Source organism: Lissotriton vulgaris, chromosome 4_1 (genome assembly GCF_964263255.1).
Source record: "Lissotriton vulgaris chromosome 4_1, aLisVul1.2, whole genome shotgun sequence".
Classification (NCBI taxonomy): Eukaryota; Metazoa; Chordata; class Amphibia; order Caudata; family Salamandridae; genus Lissotriton; species Lissotriton vulgaris.
Genome location: NC_141691.1, coordinates 1,818,367,170 through 1,818,393,923, shown reverse-complemented (window position 1 = coordinate 1,818,393,923; position 26,754 = coordinate 1,818,367,170). Strand labels below are relative to the sequence as shown.

Here is a 26,754-nt window from a genome sequence, read left to right as displayed (position 1 = left end):
GGACCTGCGCAGCACTACCGAGGTAGTGCTTGCGACGGCCGTTGGCCGACGGCAGCAGCTAATGGGTTAAAGTAAGTGACAACAAATTAAGACAATTGAAAAAGGGTTCAGTCCTTCTTGAATAAAAGACAAGCAACCTACTTTTGGTGCATTCTTCCTGGTGGACTTTCTAACTGCAGATTTCTCACCTTGTGAATAGGGGTGGGCAGAATTTGCGTAGTCGCGCTACGCAAAACTCTGGGAAATGGTAAAAAATCTCCACAAGCACGCAAAAGTTCTGCCAAAACACGGAATTGTTTGTACCGCACGTTCGTGAAGCTTTTTTTCTGTTCGCGAATGCTGTTTGCGTGCTCGTGGAGAAATATCTTGTGACACGGATCACAGAATTTTTGGCAATTCTGCGTTCTCGGAGGAACACAAAATTACCCAAATCTGCATATTCCACATGTGGAATTTACCTCCCAGGCCTACTTTTGAATACCCCGAGGAGCCAGACAGGGCCTGGAATCTGGGGTGCTGGGCCTGCCCCACTCTAAAAGTGACCTCTGAGCCACATTATAACCTTCACCTTCATATGTCAACCTTAGTTTCTATCTGATATCTGTCCATGCTGTTATGTGCGTGTTGTGTCAGTCTGCAGATTTCAAAGTGGGAATTTTTTAGGAATGACCAAAAGGCGATTCTAAAGAATGGAAAATAGTGGAACAGTAAGGAATCTGCAGTGAGATAGAGTATCAACAATGAAGAGTATTATCGAAGGTAAGTAAGTTGTTCTTTTAATAGGTACTTTGAACCACAGATTACTCACCTTGCTAATATATACCAAAGCAGTATTTTTCCTGGTGGTATGTCTGTAGAATGGCTCAGTCACGAAAGTTATGCAGGACCATGATCACCTACTAGGTGATCTTTAGTATCATAGATGTAGAATGGAAGCTCTTGTCGTGTCTAGGCACATGGCGTCTGTTTTTCTGCTTGACCAGATGAGAAAGAGCAAAGAACATAAATAGAGTAATGGATTGATCAGTGTGGAAAGACATCGCAGGGTTTGATAGAAATGTAGCCTTAGTAATTAGCACCAATTTGTCCAGGAAGATAATGGTGGATGAACAGAAAGTGCTTGCTGACGTGTTTGCTGTGAGAGAGACCGTTTTTCAGGTAAGCAACCTTAGAACACAACTGTGTATTGGTTCAAATGGATTGCACATCTAGAAACTTAAAACCAGATTGAGGTCCCATCGGGGCATCACAAAGGGTTTTGGCAGGAACATATGGACCATCATTTTAAAAAGACTAGTCACAACTGGTGATTTAAATAAAGAAGGCTCATTGTGGAACTGTAGAAAAGCTATTGAATCTAATAAATAACCTTTAACTGTTGCCACAGCAAGGCCTTGCTGGCCTAAAGTACATGGAACAAATAACAGGGCATACAAGGGTTGGATGTGTTGTTGAGAATAACTACATACCACAAATTTCTACCAGTGTCCTGCATTGATAGTCTATGTAGAAGAATGCCTGGCATCCAAAATCACATGCAAGACTTCAGAAGGGAGACCAGAGGCATTCAACTGTCGCCATTCAATCTCCAAGTATGGAGGTGTAAGTTGCACAGGCTCAGCTAAAGTACCCTGCACTGTTGTCAGGAGGTCCTCCTGAAGTGGCAGCTCAATCAGAGGACTGATGTTCATGGACGGAATTTCTGTGGACCAGACTCTCCTGGCCCAATCCAGAGCCTCTAAGATGACTAGGGCCCAGTACTTTCTGATCTTCTTCAGAAATGTAAGAAGGAGAGGTTAAGGTGAGAAGCATATTGGAGTCCCATGCTCCAAATCAGATAAAAGGTGTCTCTGAGAGAGAACTTATTTGGGAATTCCAATGCATACAATTCTGTGAACTGCATGTTCTTGACAGAGGAAAAAGATTAAGTCTGGTTCTCCTTTTCTTGGAAGATGCCCTTTACCACCTGTGAGTATAGCTTCCATTTGTGATTCCCTAGGCAACAGCAAGTGAACTTCTACACCCTGGAGATTAAATGTGTTGCACAAGCAGGGTATTCCCTGATGAATCAGCCAGTTCCAAAGGCATAGAGCCTCCTGGCCCAGGTTCTATGACCCCTAACCTGCTCTGTTTGTTGTAGGACCACATAGCTGTGGATTTGTTCGTAAGAACTAGAACCAGTGTTCTATTGATGGATAGGAGGAAGGCTTTTAGCGCCAAATGGATTGCCCACAACTCCAACAAGTTGATGTGAGGGCGGACTTTGGCTGAGGATTAGAGTCATCTGATCTAAACCTCTCCCAGATGACTGCCTCAACATGGAAATAAGAAAAACCAAAGGTGGTGATGGACGGAGCGTTGACAATACAAACATTCACCCCCAGTCAACTGATCTGGGTTTAATCCATCACCGTTCTTTAGCTCACTCCGCTACCCCAGTTCAGACATGGCCATATGCAAATCAGTCTGACCCTGTGCCTCATGGGAACAGTCCAGCCCGAACTGCCAAGCCATGTCTTCCCTGAACTGGAATCAAGCTTCCCAGGACCGGTTTCTGGCATTACAGCCGTCTTCAGCCAGGCTTGCTTGACTCCAGTGGCAATGTGAGCAAGGGACTCACATCTGAGCATACCCTGCCAACTTAGGGCGAACAAAGAAAAACCGAAGGTGGTGATGGACGGATCGTTGACAATACAAACACTCACCCCAGTCAACTGATCTGGGTTTAATCCATCACCGTTCTTTAGCTCACTCTGCCACCCCAGTTCAGACATGGCCATATGCAAATCAGTCTGACCCTGTGCCTCATGGGAACATTCCAGCCCGAACAGCCAAGCCATGTCTTCCCTGAACCGGAATCAAGCTTCCCAGGACCGTTTTCTGGCATTACAGCCGTCTTCAGCCGGGCTTGCTTGACTCCAGTGGCAAAGTGAGCAAGGGACTCACGTCTGAGCATACCCTGCCAACTCAGGGCGAACATAGAAAAACCAAAGGTGGTGATGGACGGAGCGTTGAACAATACAATCACTCACCCCCAGTCAACTGATCTGGGTTTAATCCATCACCGTTCTTTAGCTCACTCCGCCACCCCAGTTCAGACATGGCCATATGCAAATCAGTCTGACCCTGTGCCTCATGGGAACAGTCCAGCCCGAACTGCCAAGCCATGTCTTCCCTGAACCGGAATCAAGCTTCCCAGGACCGGTTTCTGGCATTACAGCCGTCTTCAGCAGGGCTTGCTTGACTCCAGTGGCAAAGTGAGCAAGGGACTCACGTCTGAGCATACCCTGCCAACTTAGGGCGAACAAAGAAAAACCGAAGGTGGTGATGGACGGAGCGTTGACAATACAAACACTCACTCCCAGGCAACTGATCTGGGTTTAATCCATCACCATTCTTTAGCTCACTCCGCCACCCCAGTTCAGACATGGCCATATGCAAATCAGTCTGACCCTGTGCCTCATGGGAACAGTTCAGCCCGAACTGCCAAGCCATGTCTTCCCTGAACCGGAATCAAGCTTCCCAGGACCGGTTTCTGGCATTACAGCCGTCTTCAGCCGGGCTTGCTTGACTCCAGTGGCAAAGTGAGCAAGGGACTCACGTCTGAGCATACCCTGCCAACTTAGGGCAAACAAAGAAAAAACAAAGGTGGTGATGGACGTAGCGTTGACAATACAAACACTCAACCCCAGTCAACTGATCTGGGTTTAATCCATCACTGTTCTTTAGCTCACTCCGCCACCCCAGTTCAGACATGGCCATATGCAAATCAGTCTGACCCTGTGCTTCATGGGAACAGTCCAGCCCGAACTGCCAAGCCATGTCTTCCCTGAACAAGAATCAAGCTTCCCAGGACCAGTTTCTGGCATTACAGCCATCATTACTGTTAGTTCTGGGTTGAGAAGAGAGAGGGCTTTAGCGCTAATCCAATCGCGATCCAGCAACCACCACTGAAAATCTTTCACAGCCTGTTCTAACACCTACATGGATTGTGAAAGGTTCCCTTGGCTTCAGATCTCACTGCTAGCCTACTACTTTGCCACCTGACATGGTATAATTGCAGGATGCAGGTGGCCATGAGGTCAAAATGCCTCAGAACTGCTTTCACTGAGACACGATCAAGGGTTAAATCATAGGGGTCATAGTTTGAATTCCCGAGACTCATTAAGGTGGAGGGAAGGCTTGATACAGCAGGATGGCCTCTGTGAAGGAGTCTGGTGTGACTTTGGCATGTTGCCGGAAAATTCAAGAGATCTCACCAGGTTGGTCATTGTGTGGAGGTGGTTTAGGACTGTTTGAGGTGAGCCTGCCTTCAGTAACCAGTCATCTGGTATTCTTGACCTCTGAAGATAAGCAACAACCACCACCATCAATTTTGTGAACACCCTAGGGCTGCTGGTAAGGCTGAAGGGGAGCACAGAGAAGTGCAAATGCTTGTGGCCCATTTGGAATCACAGGTAGCATCTTTGATATTGCAAAATGGGAATGTGGAAATGAGCACCACCATCCAGTTGCCTGGATACACGGCACAATGAACTTGGGCTAGAATGAGCATCATGAACATGTACTTCTTAAAGAAGTAGTTCGGGTGTGAAGGTCCTCTGAGAGAAAATGACAGCGTACTAATGCTTCTACACCTCACGCTAGTTTGAAATATAGTGAAGGTCCAGCTTAACGAACCCGGGAATCAGCTGTCAGGTGAGGCCTCTGTGCTTCAGATCCTATATGAAGCAAGGTGTGGGCATGCGCCTGGTAATGAAGTCCAACGATTGGTATTGGATTTTCAAAGAAAGTCTTTATTTTCAATTGCTAATTTTCTCACAATATAGAAGCATTAAACTCAGCCAACGTGTTTCATTCTCTCTTGGAGAACTTCATCAGGGGTCAATAGGGCTAGTACCCTTATGAAACTGGAGTCTGGCTACACATAGATTGCACTTCAATGAGGTATATTGGGCGCAGTGTAGAACATCGGCCCTCAGACATTTGCTCTGCATCTTGAGAGTCACAACCACAATGATGACCTAGGTCTAGGTCATTCAATTTTAATCGAGCTGGGGTATCACATGTCGCAATCAGTTACAACAACCTCCCATTTCTTATGTATGTAGGGTAGGGTAAATGCCAGTCAATTGCCCACCTAAAAAAAGCCCGTCCTCTTATCTAGACAGAGGAGAAACCCACACCAACATGTGGTAAGAAAAAATGTGCACAAGACAGATAGCAGCTCACGGGCGCCCCACCAATGGGACCCCTGGTAGGTACTCACCAGGACGGCCCTGTTGTCATCATTGGTGCCATCGAGCTTAAAGAAAAGTGTCCAAGTGAAAACAACTGTGTTAACAGTGATGAGTGCAGTGGAAACAATACAAGTAACACATATAGTGGTGTCACACAACATATAACATAAAACATAAAACCACGCATACAGCACGAACAGATAACATTATTCTTGTTCCTTTATGCTGATTGCGTACATTAAAAAAGGCTACTACCTATAGAGCCAAGTTGTACTTTGGTTTTTGTTATTTAGACGATTGACAGGCTTTTACCCTACCCTACCCTACATACATAAGAAATGGGAGGTTGTTGTAACTGATTGCGACATGTGATACCACAGCTCAATTAAAATTGAATGCCCTAGACCTAGGTCATTATTGTGGTTGTGACTACTTGAGTGGAGGGCGACCTATGTCTGTATTTCCCTCTTAGCTCCGTGTTGGTCTGCATCTTGAGAGGCCACACTTGACCCTGCGAATTCCAGTTTGTGTCCAGTGTTACTGCCTGGGTCACTGACCACACTTAGAGGTGAGATCCGGCTTTATTCACTTGCCACACTGCGCCTGGCTGCACTGTTCTGGAGCGGGAACTATGGCAGTTGCAGTGAGAGTGGACTATGAAAGCTTGTTGTGTTCCTGTTATTCATACAGGATGTCAGCCAACTGAGCTTGTTGTCACTTCAGTTGTCCTGAGGCAAGCAGCTCCAATCTTTATTCAGGTTCTTCAGACAGCTTGGCAGTCCCTCTACTGATACTCCACTACTCCAGGAGTGTTCCTAGAAGAGCTTTTTGGGGTTCGCTAGTATGCCCTCGATTACTTGTCAAGTGATAAATCCCCGGGGTCAAATGCTATACCAGCAGAAGGTTACAAAGTTGATGATCCTGTGCTGGAATGGAAACACGCTGTTTCCGTTCTTCTGTAAGCAAGGATCCATTCCACAGGAACTGAGAGAAGTGTATATCATACACCTCTGTTTGAAGCCAGATTTCCCTTGTGCACCGTTGTTGTCAAGTGCGCGACCCGGACCCCCTGCACACACGTTAGGCCAAGAAAGGACCCCGTCCAAGACAGCCCTGCTCACCCCCTTAGTATTTTATTTATTTATTTATTTAAAAGGTTTTATATAGCGCTGGCTAGACCCGGAGGTATCAGAGCGTTTTACATGGGTATCAGACAATAAATTGCAGGTTACAGCTTTACAAAGGTTACACAGTTATTAGAGCATGGCAATTTTAGATCCAAGTAAGGTTGAGACAAACACAAAGGAACATATAGGTAGGGGAACAAGCTGGCAAGGGGAGATATTCCGGGGAGTGGGGGGTAAGAGCAGGGGAAGTACACAGAAAGTGGAGGAGGGAAAGAGGAGGAGAGGGTTAGAGACATGGCAAGAGGAGGGGGAGGGTGACAGGGTCACAAACCGGGAGGCGAGTCAAAGCTGCGCCCAAAGTCCAGAAGCTGTGATCCCAGGGGGAGTGGTATCATTTCCCCATTTCTGTTGCGAGAGGCTCCCTAAGCACAGTGGACTCTCTCAGAGGGGTCTCTGAGACTCCAATGCCTCTTTACTGGATCCTTCCCCAAAAAGGGGAGAGAGAGTGCTTTGGCCAGGAGTGCCATACCATACCTCAATTGTGAGTGTCTCCCTTGGCGCTTTGGACTCTCTCAGCGGGTATTCTGAGACTCCAGCGTATATAACTTGGATCTTTCCCCAAAAAGGGTAGGAGTGCATAGTCAAAGTGCAAAAAAGGACAGGGGGCTAGGTGGTGAAAGCAGGCAAGGGGAGATATTCCGGGGAATGGGGGGGTAGGAGCAGAGGAAGTAGACAGAGAGTGAAGGAGGGAAAGAGGAGGGGAGGATTAGCAACACTAGCAGCCAGGCTTATCTCCAAGGCACGAGTGTTCAGTATGTGCAACCAAACCCACAGCAATCCCAATGATGTCACCTCAAATGAACTCCACACAAGTTTGTATAAAACAAGTACACTTTATATAAAAAGATATATGAAATGACCACACGATACAGCTCCCACATGTACACACTCGGTAATATTGTTCCCGGTGGGTTGGGCGGTCCTAATCCCCAACCACCACTTCTAACCAACAGTTACACTGACTTTAGACCGTTCTCAACAGGTTAGATACGTCGTATCACTAGATTCACACACATTGCAAAAGACAAGGAATACTGTACTACTTAACAATGGGTTCCTGTTCAGTGCCACAGTGACACCCTGCAATGTGTAGCGTCAAGGTCATGTACTGAGTCCACACAAGATAATGCAACTCGGTTCGCTACCAGCATGCCCTGTTCAAAAAAGGAATACAGCAATGCGTCACGCTGCAATTACATACAGTGTGAAAGGAAAACAATGCAATGCGTATCACCACCAGCATGCCCTGTGCAGGGAAGGAATAATGTAATGTGTCACAATGCAGTTCAGTACAGTGCAGTAAACAACCGATGCAGTGCTCTATGCTAAGATCCTGTATCCTGCAAGAGAAACATAACATAGTGCGTAGTGCACTAACACCGGAGTTTGTTAAGCACTTGTGTTAGACGTTGTCCAATAATTCGATAGTTCGTTAGCAGCAAATATGAAAAGTGTTATGCGACTGTTTTTAGAAGTTGTGAGACTGGTTGCCCCCAACACGGATCAACGATGACACCCAAGTTTCACCCAGGCCCTCGCCCCTGTACTGCCCCGTCCGGGACCAGCATGGACAGAGATCTGGGCTGAAGCAACAGGCGCTCATACCTGCCGGCAGGAAGAGGCCGAGAGAGTGTCCCTCTGCATCCCGCCCCAGGCGATGATCCACTTTACCTGGGGGGACACAACACCACTCTCCTCTCCTGCCACAGTGACTTGGCCTCACTCCAGAACCTTGTCACCAAGGGCAAGGTGCGATCGGACCGGTAGTTCAGCTCCTGTGGGGCTGCCGGACCGTGCCGCCAATGTTCAGCACAAACTCCTGTCACAAAGTTTTTCACACAACGCTGGTGCTAGCTCTCGTTGCTTTCGAGAACCCAATCACTTGGCCCCCTCTCCGGCGCTGTTAGGATTTCTTCGACCCGTGGTGCTCATCGCTCCCCAGTACTTCTAACCAGCACCTCCGGTGGCACCTTCGACATGCACCCCTGGCGCGTCCAAGACTCACTCCATCTCCTGGTGCACACGGTTTTCTGTCGCTCTCAACTAACGCCTGAGTCGCACCCGGACACGCACACTGCACGTCTCAGTCTCACCTCTCCTCCTGGTGCACACGAGGTACCAGGCTCTCTCAGCAAGCGCCCTGACTGCACCACCATTTGCCTACCCGCATGTCGGAGACTCGCTTCTTCTTAGTGCCCACAATGTCCTGTAACTCTTCATTAGTGCCTGGACTGTACTGCGACACGCACCCTCTGTGCGTTCCGAATCTCGGCTCTCTTCCACCATGTCCACAATCCACAGGTGCTACAACACCTGTAGCCACACAAAGACACGCATCCTGCACGTCAGAGTCTTGATTCGCTCCGGGTGCCCACGATCACCTTAGGCACCCCTTCGTAGGTTTCAGGCTGCCACGGCACGGTCCCACCACCACGCCACTTGAGATTCCCTGGAAACTTTTATGTTCCTGTGTGTTCCGAACAGGAAGCCAGCTCATCTCGGGCCCTTGGGGTACAGGACGCAGCAAACACCAAAGTACTGCTCAGGAAGAAGGGGGGGGGCATGACCCACTGCAGCACCCCTTTAGTCTCTCCTCGGTCAAGAGCTACAAACGGCCCACAAGCCCCAGATCACGAAGCAAGGTAAAGTGTCTCCCACAGCCTATTCAGCAACTCTTCCTGAGGCAGAGGTTTTCTTCCTGATCCCGGACAGGTCAAAGCCACCAGAGACTCGACCAGTCCAAAGCATCTTCAAAGCGCTCCCCGCACTTTTCTGAACAATACTGAGACCGTTCTCAACGAAATCGTCTAAATAAAAAAAACCAAAGTCTTGGGGTTACAGTTCTTCTAGTTATACCCCTCATTGTCTTTGAAGTTTCCTTGTGCTCAGGGGTCCCTGACCTTTCCCTAAATAAGTCTAGCGTATCTCCCCCTAGTGTCACTGTCCTCCCATTGATACTGGGGGCCTGGACCTTTAATCAATCAGAGGGAGATGGGTCTATTGTTTTATGGCTCCGAACTAGGCCTCTTCACCTCGCAAAGCCATTCCTTCTCCCGCTCCAGGTGCACGGCAGCCTGGCGCCGTCCCCACCCCTCCCCTGGGGCACGATATCCCTCAGCCTTTCTCACCTCTCCCAGATCCATGCAGGCAATTCACATTCTGCTGAGACACACAAAAAGGTCTAAAGCACAAACTCGGCCGTTTTCTCAAACAGCAGTTTCTGGACACACAGCGTCAGAACCATCTACCCAAAAAGATGTGTTATGAGTTCAGACATACCAAACTTCACTGTTCCATTTCCAATTCTTGAGAAACTAGGCTAACAATACTACACCCAGCCTCTCCCATTCTGTCCGATGGGCAGGATGGCCTTTCACCAGGGAGAATGAAATGGAGTATTTTCCACTGTCAGGGCCTAGCACCCACACTGGCACTGGTCCTGCCTTTTACCTACACTGCACCCTGCCTAGGGGTTACCCAGGAAGTCCTACAGGGGTGCCCCATGTGTACACAAAAGGGAAAGTAAGGCCTGACAAGTGGTAGTACTTGTCAGGACAACATGCTTATTCAGCATAATGCACGCAGGCCCTACACTGAAGACCTGTGTTTCCTCTCTGCACATTTCTTTAGTACTAGCTCTGGCACACACAGTGCGCATCACTCAGGGATCTTGCTAGTAAGGCAAACATACCAATCAGAGACAACCAAACTCCACCACAATTTATACAGGGAATATCTGTACTTACACACTGATTAGCAGTGGCAAGTACCTACAGCATCTAACATCACAGCAATCTGTCAGGAAAACGGTCCAGGGGAAAAACAAACAGTTTAAGTGAACTTTAGCCAACAAGGCCAAGTCCAACAACCTCTTTAAGAGGAAGGGCAATCGCCAAGTATGCAACAGTCACCATGAATTCTCTCTGCTATCAACTGAGGGGGAAAGTTCTTTCATGAGTTCTGCTGAACCATCTGATCACCCTCCTGGAGCAGGGCTTAATGCCAGAAATGCAGTGCCGCTTCGGCAAGGGCCATGAGACCATTGACATAATCTTCACTGCGTGTCAACTTCAGGAGAAGAGTCAAGAGCGGAATCGCAAACTCTACACAACTTTTGTGAACCTCACAAATGTGTTTGACTCTGTCAGTCACCGGGGACTGTGGAGGATCATGTTGAAATTCATCTGTCCTGACAGATTCATACTAATGGTATGGCAACCTCATGACGGTATAATGGCTCATGTCCTGGATGATGGTGAAACTCTAAGGCCTTTCCAGTCACCAACATCATCAAACAAGGGTGTGTTCTGGCACCCATGCAGTTAAGCAAGATATTTTCGGCCACTCTGACTGATGCCTTCCAGCATTGCCCAGGGGGACTAGGGCTAAAGTATAGAAAGGACCGAAAACTTTTTAATTTGATGTGACTGCTTGCTGTCACCAAGGTGAAGGAAACTGTCCTGTGAGATTTTCTCTTTGCCGAGGATTGTGCTCGGAATGATTGTACAGAGCCAGAAATGCACTGCTGTATAGACCAGTTTTCATTTGTGTGCAGCAATTTTGGTCTTGCCATCAACATAACTGGGGCTATAAGCCAACCAGCTTCCTACGCCCCCTGCACAAAACCATCCATCACTGTAAATAGGCAGAGACTGCAGGCAGGTGACCATTCCCACACCAGAAATGTACTCTTTCCTGAGCACTGTCAACCGATGCTGAAGTAGACTGCATAAATGCGAAAGCCAGAGTTTGAGAGCGTTAAGGGAACTGCCTGCCAATGAAGCTGAAGATCTACGGAGCAGTGGTGCTTCCAACTCTGCTACACTCCTGTGATACGTGGACTGTCTACCAGAGTCATGCACAATGGCTCATTAACATCCACATGTCCTGTCTGTGCAAGCTTTTGAGGATCAGATGGCAGGACAAAGTGCTGGATACTGAAGTTTTTTCCAGACCCAGTCTGCTACCAATTCATACACAGCTGATGAAAGTCCAGACCAGATGGGCTGCACATGTCTGCACATGTTGTCAGAATGTCATATGACCGCATCCCCAAAGAGCTCCTCTACGAAGAACTCACACAGAGAAAGTGCTCCCATGAAGGACAAAAAAAAGCTGTTCAAGGACAAGGTGAAGGCCTCCCTGATGTCCCTCAAGATCAACACCAGCACCTGGGAAACCCTTGCACTGAACCATTCAGCTTGGCTCAGGAACATTCACAAAGGCTGCCAAACCTCTGAATCCCGGCGCACTGCTGAGGCTCAAAGAAAGCATAATCTGCACAAGTTCAGAACTGCCTGCACATCACCACGTCTGCCCAACTTGTGACAGGACAGTTCATGCCTGAATCGGACTGATAAATCATCTGCGCATGCACAGAGCCTGGTCAACCAACAAATTAGATGTTGAGGTCTTCCTCGACAACGATGGATGATCATCATAATCAGGATATTCCCCAACTTGTGGGACTTTTGTTTAGTGTGTGCACTTTTGAGAGTAGTACCACAGCCATTTTCACCTGCCCTTTTGTATACATTTTCTTATTTGCCTATAGCATTTTAAAAGTGTGTATAATGAAGTACTTTTCCTTTTTATAAGTAAAAAACAACTGACTGAACAGCGATTTATTAAGGGCTTTATTTTGGGTTCCGGAGTCAACCTTGGACTGCCCTACCTCGCAGCCCTGAGAGTTAAGTGATAAAAGGGTGTACCTGCTGCCCAGTTGGGGGATTTCTACGTTACGGAGGTTGGGTGACACCATGGCAAAAGACCCCAGTTCCTACAATTGAGTCTAGTTCCATCAATTGGGACCAGTTCCACTAATTAGTTCCAGTTCCACCTGCCTGCCTTGAGTCTCAAGCAAGCCTGGTTTAATACAGTATGCCACAAACAACCCCTGCCATCAAGATACTGAACTCAAATGTTGTCACATAGGGGACCTCCGTAGTGATCTGATAGAGCCGATGTTTAATTCAATTCATACTTTTGTAAAACTTTCAACAATGTAGTGGCATGAACGTTATGTATCCGTGAATTTTACAGATGGCTCGCAATTAAAATTGTATTATGCTATTAAATGTATTTTTATCTCGCACATTTGAGAAGCAGTTAATTTAAATCACAGTTGCTCCTTGTTAAAATGTTTAATTGCAATAAACACACCGATTCTCCATGTATTTTTATTTGTTTACTTTGTATATTTATGAGACTCTTCTGTCTTCAGCATGTTATCTTTATTATGGCACTCAGAGTGCCAGGAGGACGCGAGGCAGCTGTGATTGCTGACAGGGAACTGGTTTCCCTGGTGACTAAAATCTCCTCACTGTTCTCTGTAGCCAGTGTTTCTCCAGAGACTTTCCCAACACTGAAACGAGTCAAGAAGTGCGTATAGGAAAGACATGATTCAAATGTGTTGTGGCAGGCCACAGTGGATTTCAGTGTTTGCCCAGCCTGAAGTTTGGAGCACGCATTTTTATAAGAATGGCTTTAAATTACTGTGGGCAATGTTAATATCAAAAGCAGAACTGTCATGAAACATAATTTCAAAGTTTGTAGCACATTAGCATTTTATTCGCGTTCTGTACACACACACAAACCCCCACGAATGCCAGCCCCTTGGTGGATGTCTTTATAGAGCAAAGAAGGCGGCAAATGATTGTCTTTAGCTTTTAGTTTTCTCATTGGCTTTTTTTTTTAAATAACAAATGGACATGTACAGGTAATCTGTTTCTCTATACCTCAGGACACAGAAGTAACCTTTAGAAGTAAACATTTGATTGGTGTTCGTTTACAATGTAAAAAGCAAATGTCTCAAGATACGAATATACTAAACATATTTAATATGGGAATACAGGTAGGTTATTCTTAACGATACCTTTGGGATCCTTTAATATTCCACATCACTTGTGAATGAGCCCTGAGGGGAAGACCCTAAATTCAACTCCCTGCCTTGTAAGTTAAGGGGGCAGCCCCATTGGTCCTGTATGTCTAAGTACTGGCTGGTGGCAGACAAAAGAGTAGTCATGTTGTAAGGCCTCGTTGTTCTGAGGGGAGTTGTCGGCCTGTCTCCCTCTGTAACTTGAAGTCCAGAGGAGGGACGTAGAAGAATCACCCTCAATGACTATTGTTGTCCACAAAGAGAATCAACCTTTACAACGCAGTCATTACATCGTACTACCTTTACATAGCGGTCATTACATTGCAACATCCTTTACATAGCGTGTCATTACAACGCAGCCATTACATTGCATGTCACTACAATGTATGTCATTACAACGTGTGTCACTACAACGCAGGCATTACATCGCAAGTCATTACAATGCATACCATTACAACGCATTGTACACTTACACTATTCCACACTTACTCTACCGTTGCACTCACTGGAGTTAGAATAGATATTTTTACCCCTACACTATCCAAAACATACCCTACTGTTGCACTCACTGGAGTTAGAATAGTAATTTTTACCCCTACACTATCCAATTCTTACCCTACAGTGGCACTCACTGGAGTTAGAATAGTAATTATACCCCTATACTATCCAACACTTACCTTAAATGCGATGTAATGGTATGTTTTGATGTAAAAACTGTGTTGTAAAGGCAAGCATTGTAAATGAATGATTTGTAACGTCATACATTCGTCCACAAACATCCAATGATCCTCTGCAACCCCCACATCCCTACTATCCGATATTTAACCTTAGAAAATGTTGATGAGATGTTGTGAAAGCGCAGTTGGCTGCTTGTCTAGCTGGCTCTACCGACACTTCAGGGTGCTATAAACATCCTGGGTGGCTATCAGACTCTAGGATTTTTGCTCGTTACTTTACTTTTCAACTAAACACTACTGTGCAATTACTTTGATTTATGTCTCGTTTTGCATTGAATTGAGATGAGTGCAAACATTTATATTTGCAAACTTTGCAAATCTTTACAAATTAACCCATTTGTCCATGGTCACAAACGTTTATTTTGGAATGAGTTATGCTATGAATGTGGTAAATGTTCATGAGGTTACAAATTATATTTTCAATATTGAAGCAATCTGGGCATTTCAAGATATTTTTACTGTGCCAATAAGTTTGTACTGCTGCTTTAACTTTCTTTGCTTTGCTTCCAGTTAGTGACATGTAGAAATGTACTTTGTCTGTTTTTGTTAGCTCTCTACTGCAGTACTCCAGAATCACCGCCTCACGGCTTCATCATCAGCCAAACTGGTGGCCACCTCAACAGCATGGTGCGCTGGGCTTGTGATCGAGGATTTCGACTGATTGGAAAAGGCAGCGCGGTCTGCAGGAAGTTTCCCTATGGGTACTATGCGTGGGATGCTCCAGTCCCAGCTTGTCAAGGTAACATATCTTGCGGGTCAAGAAGTACAAGAGACACAGAAAAACACAGTGCTTGCTCAGTTAATATTTAAAATACACATTTTCATCACAGTTTTCGAAAAAGAATGGAGCAGCATTCGAATGTGACACCCAGTCGAGCTGCAATATATATATATATATCTTAAAGGAAAACACTTGGACAGTTTTGATATATCATGAATGGTGTGGTTTAACCCCTTGGCCGCGGCGGTAATTCCGCCACGGCGCTGGGGGAGAGAGGTGGCCGCGCGGCACCGCCATGCTCGTGATAGAACCACTCCTTCACGAGCCACGGGCGTGCTGTGCTCATCACCGCCCCGTCCGCTCATCAATTCGGCCGCGCAGGCGCAAAATTGATGCCGCGTAGGTGGGGCGGTTGCACCGTTACGGAACCACTCCGTCATTAGCACAGCGCGTCTGTGGCTCGTGACGGAGTGGTTCCGTCACGAGCACGAAAGGGGTTAAAAAGGCAGTACGTGATATATTTTTAAAAGAATGGTTTAAAGTTGTTGAAGTACCCTCTGTGAGGAAATGTATGTTTTATCCTAATTGATTCAGGATTTGGTGATTTATTGCAATACGTATAATCGAGACTGACTGTCTCTCAGGCCTTTAGAAGACCATCACCCAACAAATAGGGTACTTTAAATTCACCCACAATGGCGGCCATGTTCTTGTCTTGCTCCTGTCCGATGCTGAGCGTGGCCTGCAAAGCAGCTAATGTTTGCTGTTGAAAACGTTCCATAATTTTCAGAAATCTTGCAGATACTCCACATAGGTCGTTAAGATTTCCTCATGTGGATTTGACATGAAAATCGGGAATTTCATGTCCCTTTTCAGTTTTTTCAAGAAAAAGAGCACTAGGGTATACTTAAATTCAGTGCCACAAGGGAGATGGTTTTACATGTAGCTTGAGAGTAAATTGGACATTGATTTTAAGTGCCAACTACCACTGGGATAAAATATTGACCTCGGGCATGATGCATGGGGTAGATCTGGCTGCAATCCCGACTGTTTAATGTGTAGTGCTCGATAAACACATTGTTTCCTCCTGCTTTAGCAATACCCTGGGAGAATCTAGTCCCGGAGAGTGGTCATGGGCTGAGAATGGAACTGGGTTCGGTGATTTTGAACAAACTGTGGAGTATATCCCGTGCCTCAGAGTAGGGCAAGAGTAGAAAGAAGCTGACGCCTTTAGAATGATTTACAGTGAAATGTTGAGTATTCTTCGTTGGATCTGTAGGCAGAACGAAACGTTAGAAGAAGGGTGGAAGAATGTTGTAATGGAAAAAACCTAAGCCTTACATATGGGTAACAATATAATGGATGAGAAAGTGCTTGGTGATCTCACTGATTTGAAAATGTATGTTCACAGCCCACTTGTCCTACCTCATGCTAATGCCTTCATGTGAGATTGCAACTGTTGATTGCCTACGTTCACAATGTGGTTGTTTAATAGTGCTACTTAGAGGCCGGGGTTGACAATGTATTTTGCCAATGTTATTGGTATCATGAAGCCTGGTGATTGTAGTTTTGTCAGTCATGCCATTACGCTGTGTGCTCCCAATAAGTTCAATATTCTAAGAACACGTTCCTTTTAATGTTGCTTCCCAAATACAGAGAATTAATTAAAAATGACTGAAATAAAGAGATCCAAACAGTTTGCAGAGAAAAATTATGCCAGGGTCTAAATCTATGAGGAGCAGACAACAAAAATTATGGTTAGCCCTGGAATTTAGATCTATACAGAACTTGGCACACACACTAAAAAACTTGACACACCTCGATTGTTCACCTAAATATGCAGCACTTAGAACCACCTATGACTTCTTCGCAAATATCGTATTCAGGCATTGGAAAATAATGTCCCATGCTGACAAGTTTCTGATCTGCCCCTTCCCTGAAGTGTAATGTTAGCAGTGCATCTAGAATTCTGAAACAAATAAGAGTTGGTTCATTTAACATTAAGCAACTTTTGCCAGTGTTGCCACCATGACCCACACTAAGACCATCACCAAACCTAAGAATTGCCACTAAATGGTGAGGGAAGTCTAAGGACTGTAACCACCAGTAAGGAGGGACTTACGTGCCTGGTTGTTTTGGTGCTTCCTTTGAGTCTCCTGAGGACATGGGTAGCAAGGCAGGTGACAGGTGTGCAAAAGGGTAAGTCAGGGGTAGCAGCTGCTATCACCTGGGTATTCCTTATCAGCAGTCATGAGTGACCTTTTTCTTATGGCACAGAAACATATTAGCTCTCACATTTGTTCCGCTTTGATATTTTTATGACTCCAGTGCCAAGGCATAACATTCAATTTTTCCTTTCTTTTCTATTCTTGGCTTCTATTTTCAAAAACATTAATTGTCAAATCACTTTTTTGGGGCGTGAGAGTAACTAAAGTATTGTATATGTATATATTAACTATGTTATATAATATACTTCATATGACGTCCCTGCTGAGCATCCACCAATCTTTTTGGCTTACATGTGATTAGCCTGGACAAACCCAAGACTCTGTTTCGGGGAGATACTGGGAGACACAAAAATCAACAACTCAGAACGTAGTGCGGTTGAGAAGATTAATAATGATAGGTCAAACCCAAGGTTGAATAAACATTGAGTTAATATATTAACTAAAGGACCACTAAATGAGTCAGGAACAAATGATTGTAGCTTTTTCTATGAAAGTCAGAATTGGCAACCGTTAAAATGGAAGTTAATGGTCTTCATGTAAGTAAGTGGGAAATGTAATTCAAATAGAAACATCTTATAATGTGTTTACAATGTAAGTCAGAGCATGAGTGAATGTGGCATGTTATAGGCTTAGTGATGAGTCAAGGTCAAGTTGCAAGTTGTCAAATCTCCAGAGATTAGTAATAATAATACAGCAAGATAAAATACGTACCAAAAAAACCTAACAATTAAAGATTTCACTGAATAGTACATGTAAACAGCATACAATAAGTTGAAAGTGCAAGTGCGCAAATATAAAACAAATTTCACAAATCCTTTTAAATACACTGCTAAATATGACCGTGCCGATCGAACTGTACTGCTAACTCTTCCAGAAACTTCAGCTGCATATTACAAATACCCTAAGATTCTATTTATAATATAGAATACATTTTGCACAGAGGGGACCCTGTGCAACATACATGCAGGGAACTAACCATTACAGATTTCCTTATACAGTACAAAATTCATAGCAGCATACAAGATGTCAAAAAGTGCAAGTGTGCAAATATAATGCCAATATCACGCATTCCTTAAAGATTCTACTTAATATATTAAATACATTTTGCTCAAAATGCAAGGGCATAGCGGATACAGATTTCATTGTACAGACTTCATATCAGAATACGAAATGTCAAAAGTGTGACTGCGCGAGTGTAATGTCAATTTTACAAATCCTTTAAGGTACCATCACAACTATATCAATACGAATCTGATTATACCATTTAATGCTCTAAGAACTTCAGCTGTATAACACAAAGACCCTACAATTCCAATTATAATATGAAACGAGTATTGCCCACAAGGGACTCTGTTGAGGTTAGATGATTTCTTGGACTTCTGTTCTCTCCAGCATATGTATGTATGTATGTATAGGCATTTATATAGCGCACTACTTACCCGTAGGGTCCCAAGGCGCTTCGACCGCTGCGAAACCCTTCCTGGCTTCCCTGAGAGATGGTCCCTTAATGGGTATCTCCAGGGTGAGACCAGGCATCCCCGGCGGTCTGGTGGGGCCGTTAGTGAAGATGAGGCAAGCTAATGCCCAGAGTTGCCGAGTGTGATCGCTGATCAGAGTGGGCACCGAGGCGAGAGAATTATCGAGTCCGCTGACCCTGGTCCAGAAACCTGCCGCGCCGGGAATCGAACCCTGGTCCCGGGCCGTCCCCTGCTCTCGGGTCTGCCGCCTCTAACCAGTGAGCCACACTACTTCACTTACCTCATGAATAACTTAGTGCAGCCAGGACATCCTGACCTGGACATGGTAAAACAAAACCTGTGCACTAGAACCTTTGTCATGAGAAAAAAGTACAAGATTTGCACCTCATATTTACAATGTAACCCCAGTTGAGGGGTAGACTACACTTCATCCCTTTATGTTTCAGCTTTGTACTGAACCTCACAAACATTGTCCCTTCATGGACAATAGGCAAAGAAAAGTGCTTCTTTTTGAGTGGTCAGCCCACATTTTTGGACTAACCTCCACAGTCATTTTGACTTTGCACTGTGCGGCTGCTCCACAGACCTCAACCCAGTCAGCCATATTCTCAGTGGGTTTCTTCAGTTCGAGATTTCATAGAACTTCAAGGTATTCCGCTTGAAAACTAGACCTAAAGAGCTTTCCATGGCCTACAATTCCATTTCATGGACCACTCCATATAGATTCTGTACCATAAGAGAAATCTTCAAGTGTTAACTGGTATTAGTGGTGTCCATGTCGCACTAGACATCTCCTAGTCAAGGTTATATGGTTTGAACCATGAACATAGACAAATTTATATATTTAAAACTATAAGCTAGTATTAAAATCATAGAGAATCCCAATATCCATATTTAATTTCAGATGTGTCATCCTATGACCAAGTCCAGTTCACAAAACTTAACAAGTGTCAGAGGGTATGTGGCAATACCCATCTAGGAAAAGGCTCAGCATGCTCAAATGCTGTCATCATAGAACTAAATACATTTTGTTTGTACCCCTGACTCCCTCTGTCTTCCTGAACCCAACAGCCACCAGGCCAAAAACACCCCCTCCTTGAACCTGAAATTCCTACAATAAGATGGTCAAAACCACAGCATCATTAGGCAAGGCCCGCCAAGGTGAGTAATCTGATAATCTTTGCTCTGGAAGTCAAGCTAGCTCTGGTAAGAATAACTCATCTGCTTCTTTTCCAGAGAATCAGGAATCATTTGCAAGGTCTATGGGCATAATTTGCTCATTCATAGTGAAATTCTCATATGTCATTGGTATATTTTCTATGGTGTTAAGTTACTATTCATAACTTTTTCATCATTTGTCATATTCCATATTTGTAAGCAGAACAGAATGACTAAATCTCATAAATGTACAGGTGAGTAGGTCATTTGCTTCCACACAGCTCTTTTTGCCAAACGTGTTGTGTGTCCTCTCACTTCTAGTAGGATAGGTCTCAGCGCTGCTGTGAGAAACGGCCCATGCATGAATTTTCATCTGTTCAGTCTACAGTGAGGAATATATGCCTTCTGTCCTCTGGGTTTTCCTGACTCTGTTTTTGCTGGCTTTAGGAATCTGATCACTTTACCACTGCTAACCAATGCCAAAGTGCATGTGCATTTTACTTAAAACTAAATCTGGGTGGTGAATTCTGCTCCGCTTGCGGAGTTTACGGAGATTTCCACACTCCGCGTTACGGTTGTGTTCGTCAAAGTCAAGTTGGAGAGCACCAGCGTGGAAAATGAACCTCCCGGTGAGATTTCTCACCGCAGGCGGTCAGATTTCTCTTAGAGGTCGCATATTCTCGCAAGCACTTGCATTGCCCCAATAGTGAAATACTCTTAAATTCATTTTTCATTACAACAAGTTCTATCTCTCCCATAGGATAACATTGAGAGTGCCTTATTACATTTTATACACATAATTTCCAAGTGGGAGAGGATTGGAACACCAAATTTGCTGTCCCTGGAATCAAAATAAAAAACACAACTTATGACAGTTGGTTTTTAAATAGCAATTCTGAAGATTCCACTTTCAGAAAGTTGGCATTTTCTTACTGTAACCATTTGGTGCCTTCTGCCTGCATCTTGAATACATGTCTGGGGTTGGTGACAACTGTCTTCCTGCATTCCTTCTACATAACTGCATACAAAGGAAGGGAAGGTGTGATTGAGTGGCCATCTGTAGCCTGATGGGCTATCCTGAGCAAGATGGTAGGGAGGAGCTGAAACTTACGCCTGAAAGGGCTATGTCCTGTCCCAACACAAGCTTTGCGTACCCCCATGTAGTGCGCCTGGAGCCAAGGCGGGAAAGGCAGGGTCTTGTGCACATCAAAGGCATCTCTTTGAAGACTCCCTATTTTAAATACCCAACTGGGTATAAGTACGGGACGTCTAAGACCACCAAAGAAGAACACTTCTGGAAATGAGGATATTCTACCATGATCGAGGACTTATTTGCTGCCAGGAGGGACTGCCACTTTGCTGAATTGCTTTGCTGCACTGGCCTGCTGCCTGCTACCTCTTGCCTGGGAGTCAGAAGGACTAGACCTGCATCTCTACATTCAAGCAGTATCTCAGAGTGCTTGTTGGCTTGCCTCCTATTTCTGAAGTCTCAAGGATATCAAAGACTTCACCGTGCAGCCTGCAACCAGCTCCTGGACCAGCGGCGGCTGATATGGATTGGAGGTAATAGGGTAGGAGGAGGGAGGACGCGAGGTGAAGCGGGTATAAAAAAATAAAATAAAAAACAAAAACGCACCTTCTTGCCGGTTCTTCGCCGCCTCTCTCCTCAGTAGTCCTCCCTCGCTCAGCCTCAACAGGAAGCACACCCAAACTACTAGTCCGCCAACAATAACACTGCCTTAGTAGCATTGTGATTGGTCTGAGCATTGTGTTTCAGTGCTCGGGCGCTGACTGGAGGCCTGGACATGTTCTCCACATAGGTTATAATGCAGCCTGCATGGAGAACATGTGGAGTACGCAAGACTATTTAGGCGGGCTGAGAGGGATGGCCAAGCAGTCGTTGTGCACTTAGGAGGGTTCTGTCTACCACTCTTCCCCTGCCCTGCCCACTCATGCAAAGTTGCGGAAGTAGGAGAAAATAAAATGATAATAACACAAGTTATTATAATTTTATTTTCCCTTTGTTTCACTGTAAAAAAGCAGTGGGGGACCCTCCTCTGACTTAGCAGAGGAGCCGGTACTCATCTGGACTCTGTCTGCTCTGAGCCCTTCCTCTGCCAAGTAGTGCCAATCAAGTCCTGGGCCCTTGGAAGTGAGCTTTCAGTGCTGCTACTCAGAAAATCCATGTATCAGTGACATTGTGCCAATTGGAACGGTTTCATTTCCTTCGAAACCAACACATCTCCACTGATGCATGATCCGCAGACACTGCATCGCCGAAGGTGAGATGCATCATCCCCTGTTCCCACCACACCTTTGACTTTGCTTGGCTCAGTGGCAATGCAGTGCGTTGTGCCACACCTGCTGAATAGTGGTACGATAAAAGTGCATCGCCCTGATGTTCATCAAATCCTGACTCTTAACGCATCCTCCACTTTACGCAGCTCATCACAAATGCATCACCCCTCTGCGAATATCAAAAGCACTGCAATGCCTACTTTGCTCCATGCATCGTTCTCAACATCAACATATACAAGGTACTGTTCAGCAGGCCAAGACCCGACCAGATAGCCCCGGTTGGTGCTACTCATTTCTAAGCACTACAAAACAGTTTGTTCTTTAAAAAAACATAGCTTGCCTTCTACTTATTGGATGTTTTTCCCTTTAGTCTTGTTTTACTCATATACATATTGGCAACTCTTCCAAAAGGATGTGGAGTCCTTTTGTGGTGTTTGCACTGTGTGTGTTGTGTGTACAAATATTTACACATTGCCACTTAGTTGAGCCTGACGGCTCTGTGACTACAATGGAGATGGAAAGCATGTTGCATTATACTACCAAGAGAGGTCCTCACAGAAGAGTACAATGGACATGGAAAGGGTGTTGCACTATATGTGAGAGAATACCTCAAATAAGTGCTATAAACAAACATTAACTTCTGAAAGATCGCATATGCCATGGACTGACTTCCACCATCAAATTTTACTCTACCAGAAGGTGAGCACAGGTTAATTTAGAGTGTGTTACTGACTTATCCTGACTAAGTTCCTACTTGGACAGTGTGCAGACCTCTGCGAACAAGAATCCCAATGTCTAAAAAGCATGCTTTTCTAAGATTTTTTTGTTGCAACGTATGTAGGTCATACCATCTGACAAAATGCATGAGCTCTTACGAGCAACAACACAGTGAAACATCAATAGATACAAATACCGTAAACCTCAAACCATGTTAGGATAAAAAAAATATCTATATAAGCCAAAAATGAACAATAAGGCAAGTTATTCATGGAGTCCAAACTTCATAATGGGAAACAAAAATGTAAAATTACCCATCAAAGCAAGAGAGGCAAATCGTGTAAGGAGTTAAGCAATATACAATGCAGAAAGCAAAAAGAATATCATAGGACCTAAATTGAATTGTTTTTTGTAAATATTGGGTTGGGCTTTCTCACTTGCAGACTTTTTCCAATAGAACAAGTTACAGTGAGTAGAACCTAATTCTGTAGCCTCTTAGGCCAACATCAATTAAAGTTTGTTTAAAATAATGCTGATCCCAATTTACAAGCTTTTAAATTTCCAGATGGGAGGGGCCAACTATCAGGCTTGTCTACACAAGGTGCTATTTGGGAAGGAGTCAAAGTAGCTGCATTTTTTGTGGATCTACATGTGATGCAATTCTTGGCAAGGCAAAGTCATGTTTAGATGTTGGTCAAGCCAACACTAAGTTGGTAGCTCCCTCTTAACCCCTTCGATGCTGATGACGAGCTGGGCTCGTCATGGTGTAGCCCGCTCGCACGCTGATGACGAGCCCAGCTCGTCACGTAACATGCGGTTTTGAAAATCTCAGCGTAGGAGCAAATTTCCGCTAGCGCGCATGTGGTTAAACATGGCAAATGTGCAGTTCGAAGACAGTTAGTAATTAGAAGTAGCTATGATTCGAAACATCCAACCACAAGAATGAACATCATTAGGCCAGGGGTTATTGTCAGTATAGTAGCAAGCTTTTCCAAATTGGTACACAGCTTGATCCGAATATTGCTGCAAAGTTGAATATTCAAGCGAGTAAAGGAAGTTTTATCAAAACCCAATGGTGCAGTAATTAAGAATCAGGATTGGTTCTTTCAAACCTAATTCGGTATGTTCAGGACATCTCTGGCCACCATCTCCCTCTGTTTTCTGGAAATCGCAGCCTTTCCTTCTTCAGTGTTGTTAAAAGTGGGACCTAAACAGGACGTTTCCTCAAAAGACATATGTCCAGATATTTTTTTAGATCGGGCAAAAAACTCCAGTTCTCAAACATAGTCTGCCCAGCAGAGCTTCCAAACAAAAGGGGAGATTAACTGAAATCTAGCCAAGTTTTGCACAGAAACAAGTTGCTGAGCTGCATTACAAAAAGACAAAAGGACAGCAGCAAACCTACTTAGATATGGCACTCCAACTCTCTTCCTCAGCACTCACGTTTTTTTCAGGGTGCCTAGGGACACTCGTCACCAGTCGCAGCCGGCAGTAAGCGCAGGTGGGAGGTTAGGGGTAGCGTGGGGAGTGTCGTTCGGAGAGGATTGGTGGGGGTAAATTTAACAATTAATAAAAAAACACACCTGTCCACAGGCCGGGTCCCATGTTTACTCAGCTCCTTCTCCTGCCTCCGGCAGGAACAGGAAACAGGCAGCCTCCCTCCCCTCCCCTCCCCTCCCCTTAGCCAATCATAATGCTACAATGTCAGTGTTGTGATTGGTGGTGACACTGCCCAGCCAGGTGCTTATGGGGAGGCAATTTTCTTCATGTAGGTTGCAGTGCAGCCTGCATGGAGAAAGGGCAGAGTGTGCATGACTAGTTTGGGCGGCCACAGAGGGCCGACCAAACAGTCATTGGGCCCTCAGGATTGGGCATAACACTCCTCCCCTGCCCACCCATGGTCGCAGAGCAGCCTCGCCCACCCACAACCAAACCCCCAGTGCGAGAAGCAGAAACATAAAATGGTAGTTATTAGCTTAATTTGATGTTTTACTGCGAGAAAGCAGTGGGGCTACGGTCCTCCATCCTAGTGGAGGAGCCACCCCTAAGACTCATACACGTTTGCACAATATCGATGTCTACCATAAGTTTTGTACTGGAAATGTACAATATCAAGAAAAAGTATTATGCTAAGACATATGTTAAACTTTTTAAACATTGTATGTTTCCTATACAGTGCAGCACACCTACAAAGTTTGAAAAAGTTGGAAAAATACGTTGAATTGCATGGATTACAGTCAAACAATGCTCACCACCGATACTGCAATAGCCCCACACCCTCTAACTCGTTTAGATGAGATGGACGTAGAGATTCTAGGTGCTGGCATCGTTACAAAGTGTGCACACTTAAAAATCTGTGCATAACAAATATTTAATTTCATAGTTTAGTCACTGCTTATAATTATGGATCTACATCAATTATGCAATTGAAAGCATTCAATTTAGAAAATAAAATACATAATGCAGCTATTTGGGAATCCAAAATTAGAACATACGTGGTCTTTCTCAGAGCTGTGCAAAATTGCATAATTGTTCCATGAATTATTGCAAATATTATTGGGACATTTGCAAATTTGAACACTGTTATACTTTCAGCATGAAACATGGTTTGCTAGTATGTTGCATGACTTTTTCACACAAGGACGTATTTAACCTAAAAGCTACACACATGATACATGCCCGGAGCTTCCTTCAAGCATCGGGTGTCTTGCAGCAAGACATTTTCTATGCAAGCCTGTCTCCCTTACACATAGTTTGCATGAAATAGCGTAAAGCAACATTTTCAAAATTTCACATAGTGTAAAATTCGGAAATTTCGAAAAGTATTACTGTTTAATTGACATGTCACCCAAGCCTAGCGGTCAAAACTCCACTACCAAAAACATGTGCACTTTGTTACTGAACCTTCGAAGATGCCATGGCCTCTCCCAGGCATCCATCAGTATAGAAAGCTATCAGTAAATATCCTTAGCATAAAATGTTGTTGCCTTCACAATCAGACCACAAACTATAGATATTGCTATTGTATGATAGTCATTGTCGTATATGCATTGTTCAACACAACTACACTCACATAGTGCTTGCCTTATCCTGTTTGCTATGCAGGGCTTTGGAGCTTCACACAGTGCGTTCTTTTCTGTCAAGTCCTCTAGAGGAGAACGGCTCAAGCTTTCCTGACGCCGCTTTTTCACGGTGCATACAATAATGTAGTGGATTAGGGAGTACCTGTGGCCAGTTGTGATGCTGATTTCTGTGGCAAACGTCCTGTCAGACTAGAGGCTCTCATTGAGATTTTGCGGCTATGGCAGTGGGGTGTGTTGTTCGGCCAGACATCTCGATGCTCATGAATATATTCTTGATTTGGGGGTTACTGTGCATCTCCGGTTCCGTGCAGCCTTTTTTTTCCGGCAAAAGTAGAAGACAACTTGTCTGTACTTCTGTCCTATTCGTTTTAGTTCAATACATCCTTGCTGTAAGTGTGCCCCCTATGGTTGCCCGAGTTTCATACGTCTTTTGCTTTGGGAAACCTTTGAATAATGTCACGTTTCCTTAACATACCTGTTTAAAATATTTCTAGTCATGTATGTCAGGTGGAATTACAAAGATAGATACATTTCAGGAATGTAGTGCCCAGCTGTGTCTCTTCTAAGAGCAGGTAGCTTAGCATTTGCCACTCCATTAGGTGTGATTATGGGATAGGAGGAGAGCTGGGGTGTTGAATTGGTATACTTAAGAAGGCAGTAGTGGTGTATTCTATGCAGGGCACACATGTTCATTATGGTGTGCACTACTGACAGTGTTTGTTGTATCCATAAGGGCGTCTGTTTTCTAAGTCGTATTAGACGCATTTATGGCAAATACCGCACCTACTTATCATCCTATTTGGTCTGTTGAATATGTATGTATGTGTTTATACTTATTCCTCAAACACAACTTTAGAGTAATGGAAAGTGAAGTGTTAACCCTCCTGAGCTAAATGTGGTTTCAAAAGAATAGTTCAGAATTTTATACTATGCAAAGAAAGGTTAATGTCGTAATCTTTGTTTTTATTTTATAGGCCTGATGAAGGAAGTAGTGAGTCTGATATGCAAAGGGATTATGTTCCAGACCATG

At 44.6% G+C, this 26,754-nt stretch overlaps 1 protein-coding gene across 1 annotated transcript in view; it reads left to right on the top strand.

Annotated features, from left to right (window-relative positions):
* Positions 1-26,754, top strand: part of CSMD3 (CUB and Sushi multiple domains 3) — a 2,596,150-nt gene that overhangs the window by 2,238,763 nt on the left and 330,633 nt on the right. The window contains exon 50 of the mRNA XM_086918068.1: positions 14,592-14,780. Within this exon, the coding sequence (XP_086774194.1) occupies positions 14,592-14,780 (189 nt within the window). The remainder of the gene's footprint in view (positions 1-14,591; positions 14,781-26,754) is intronic.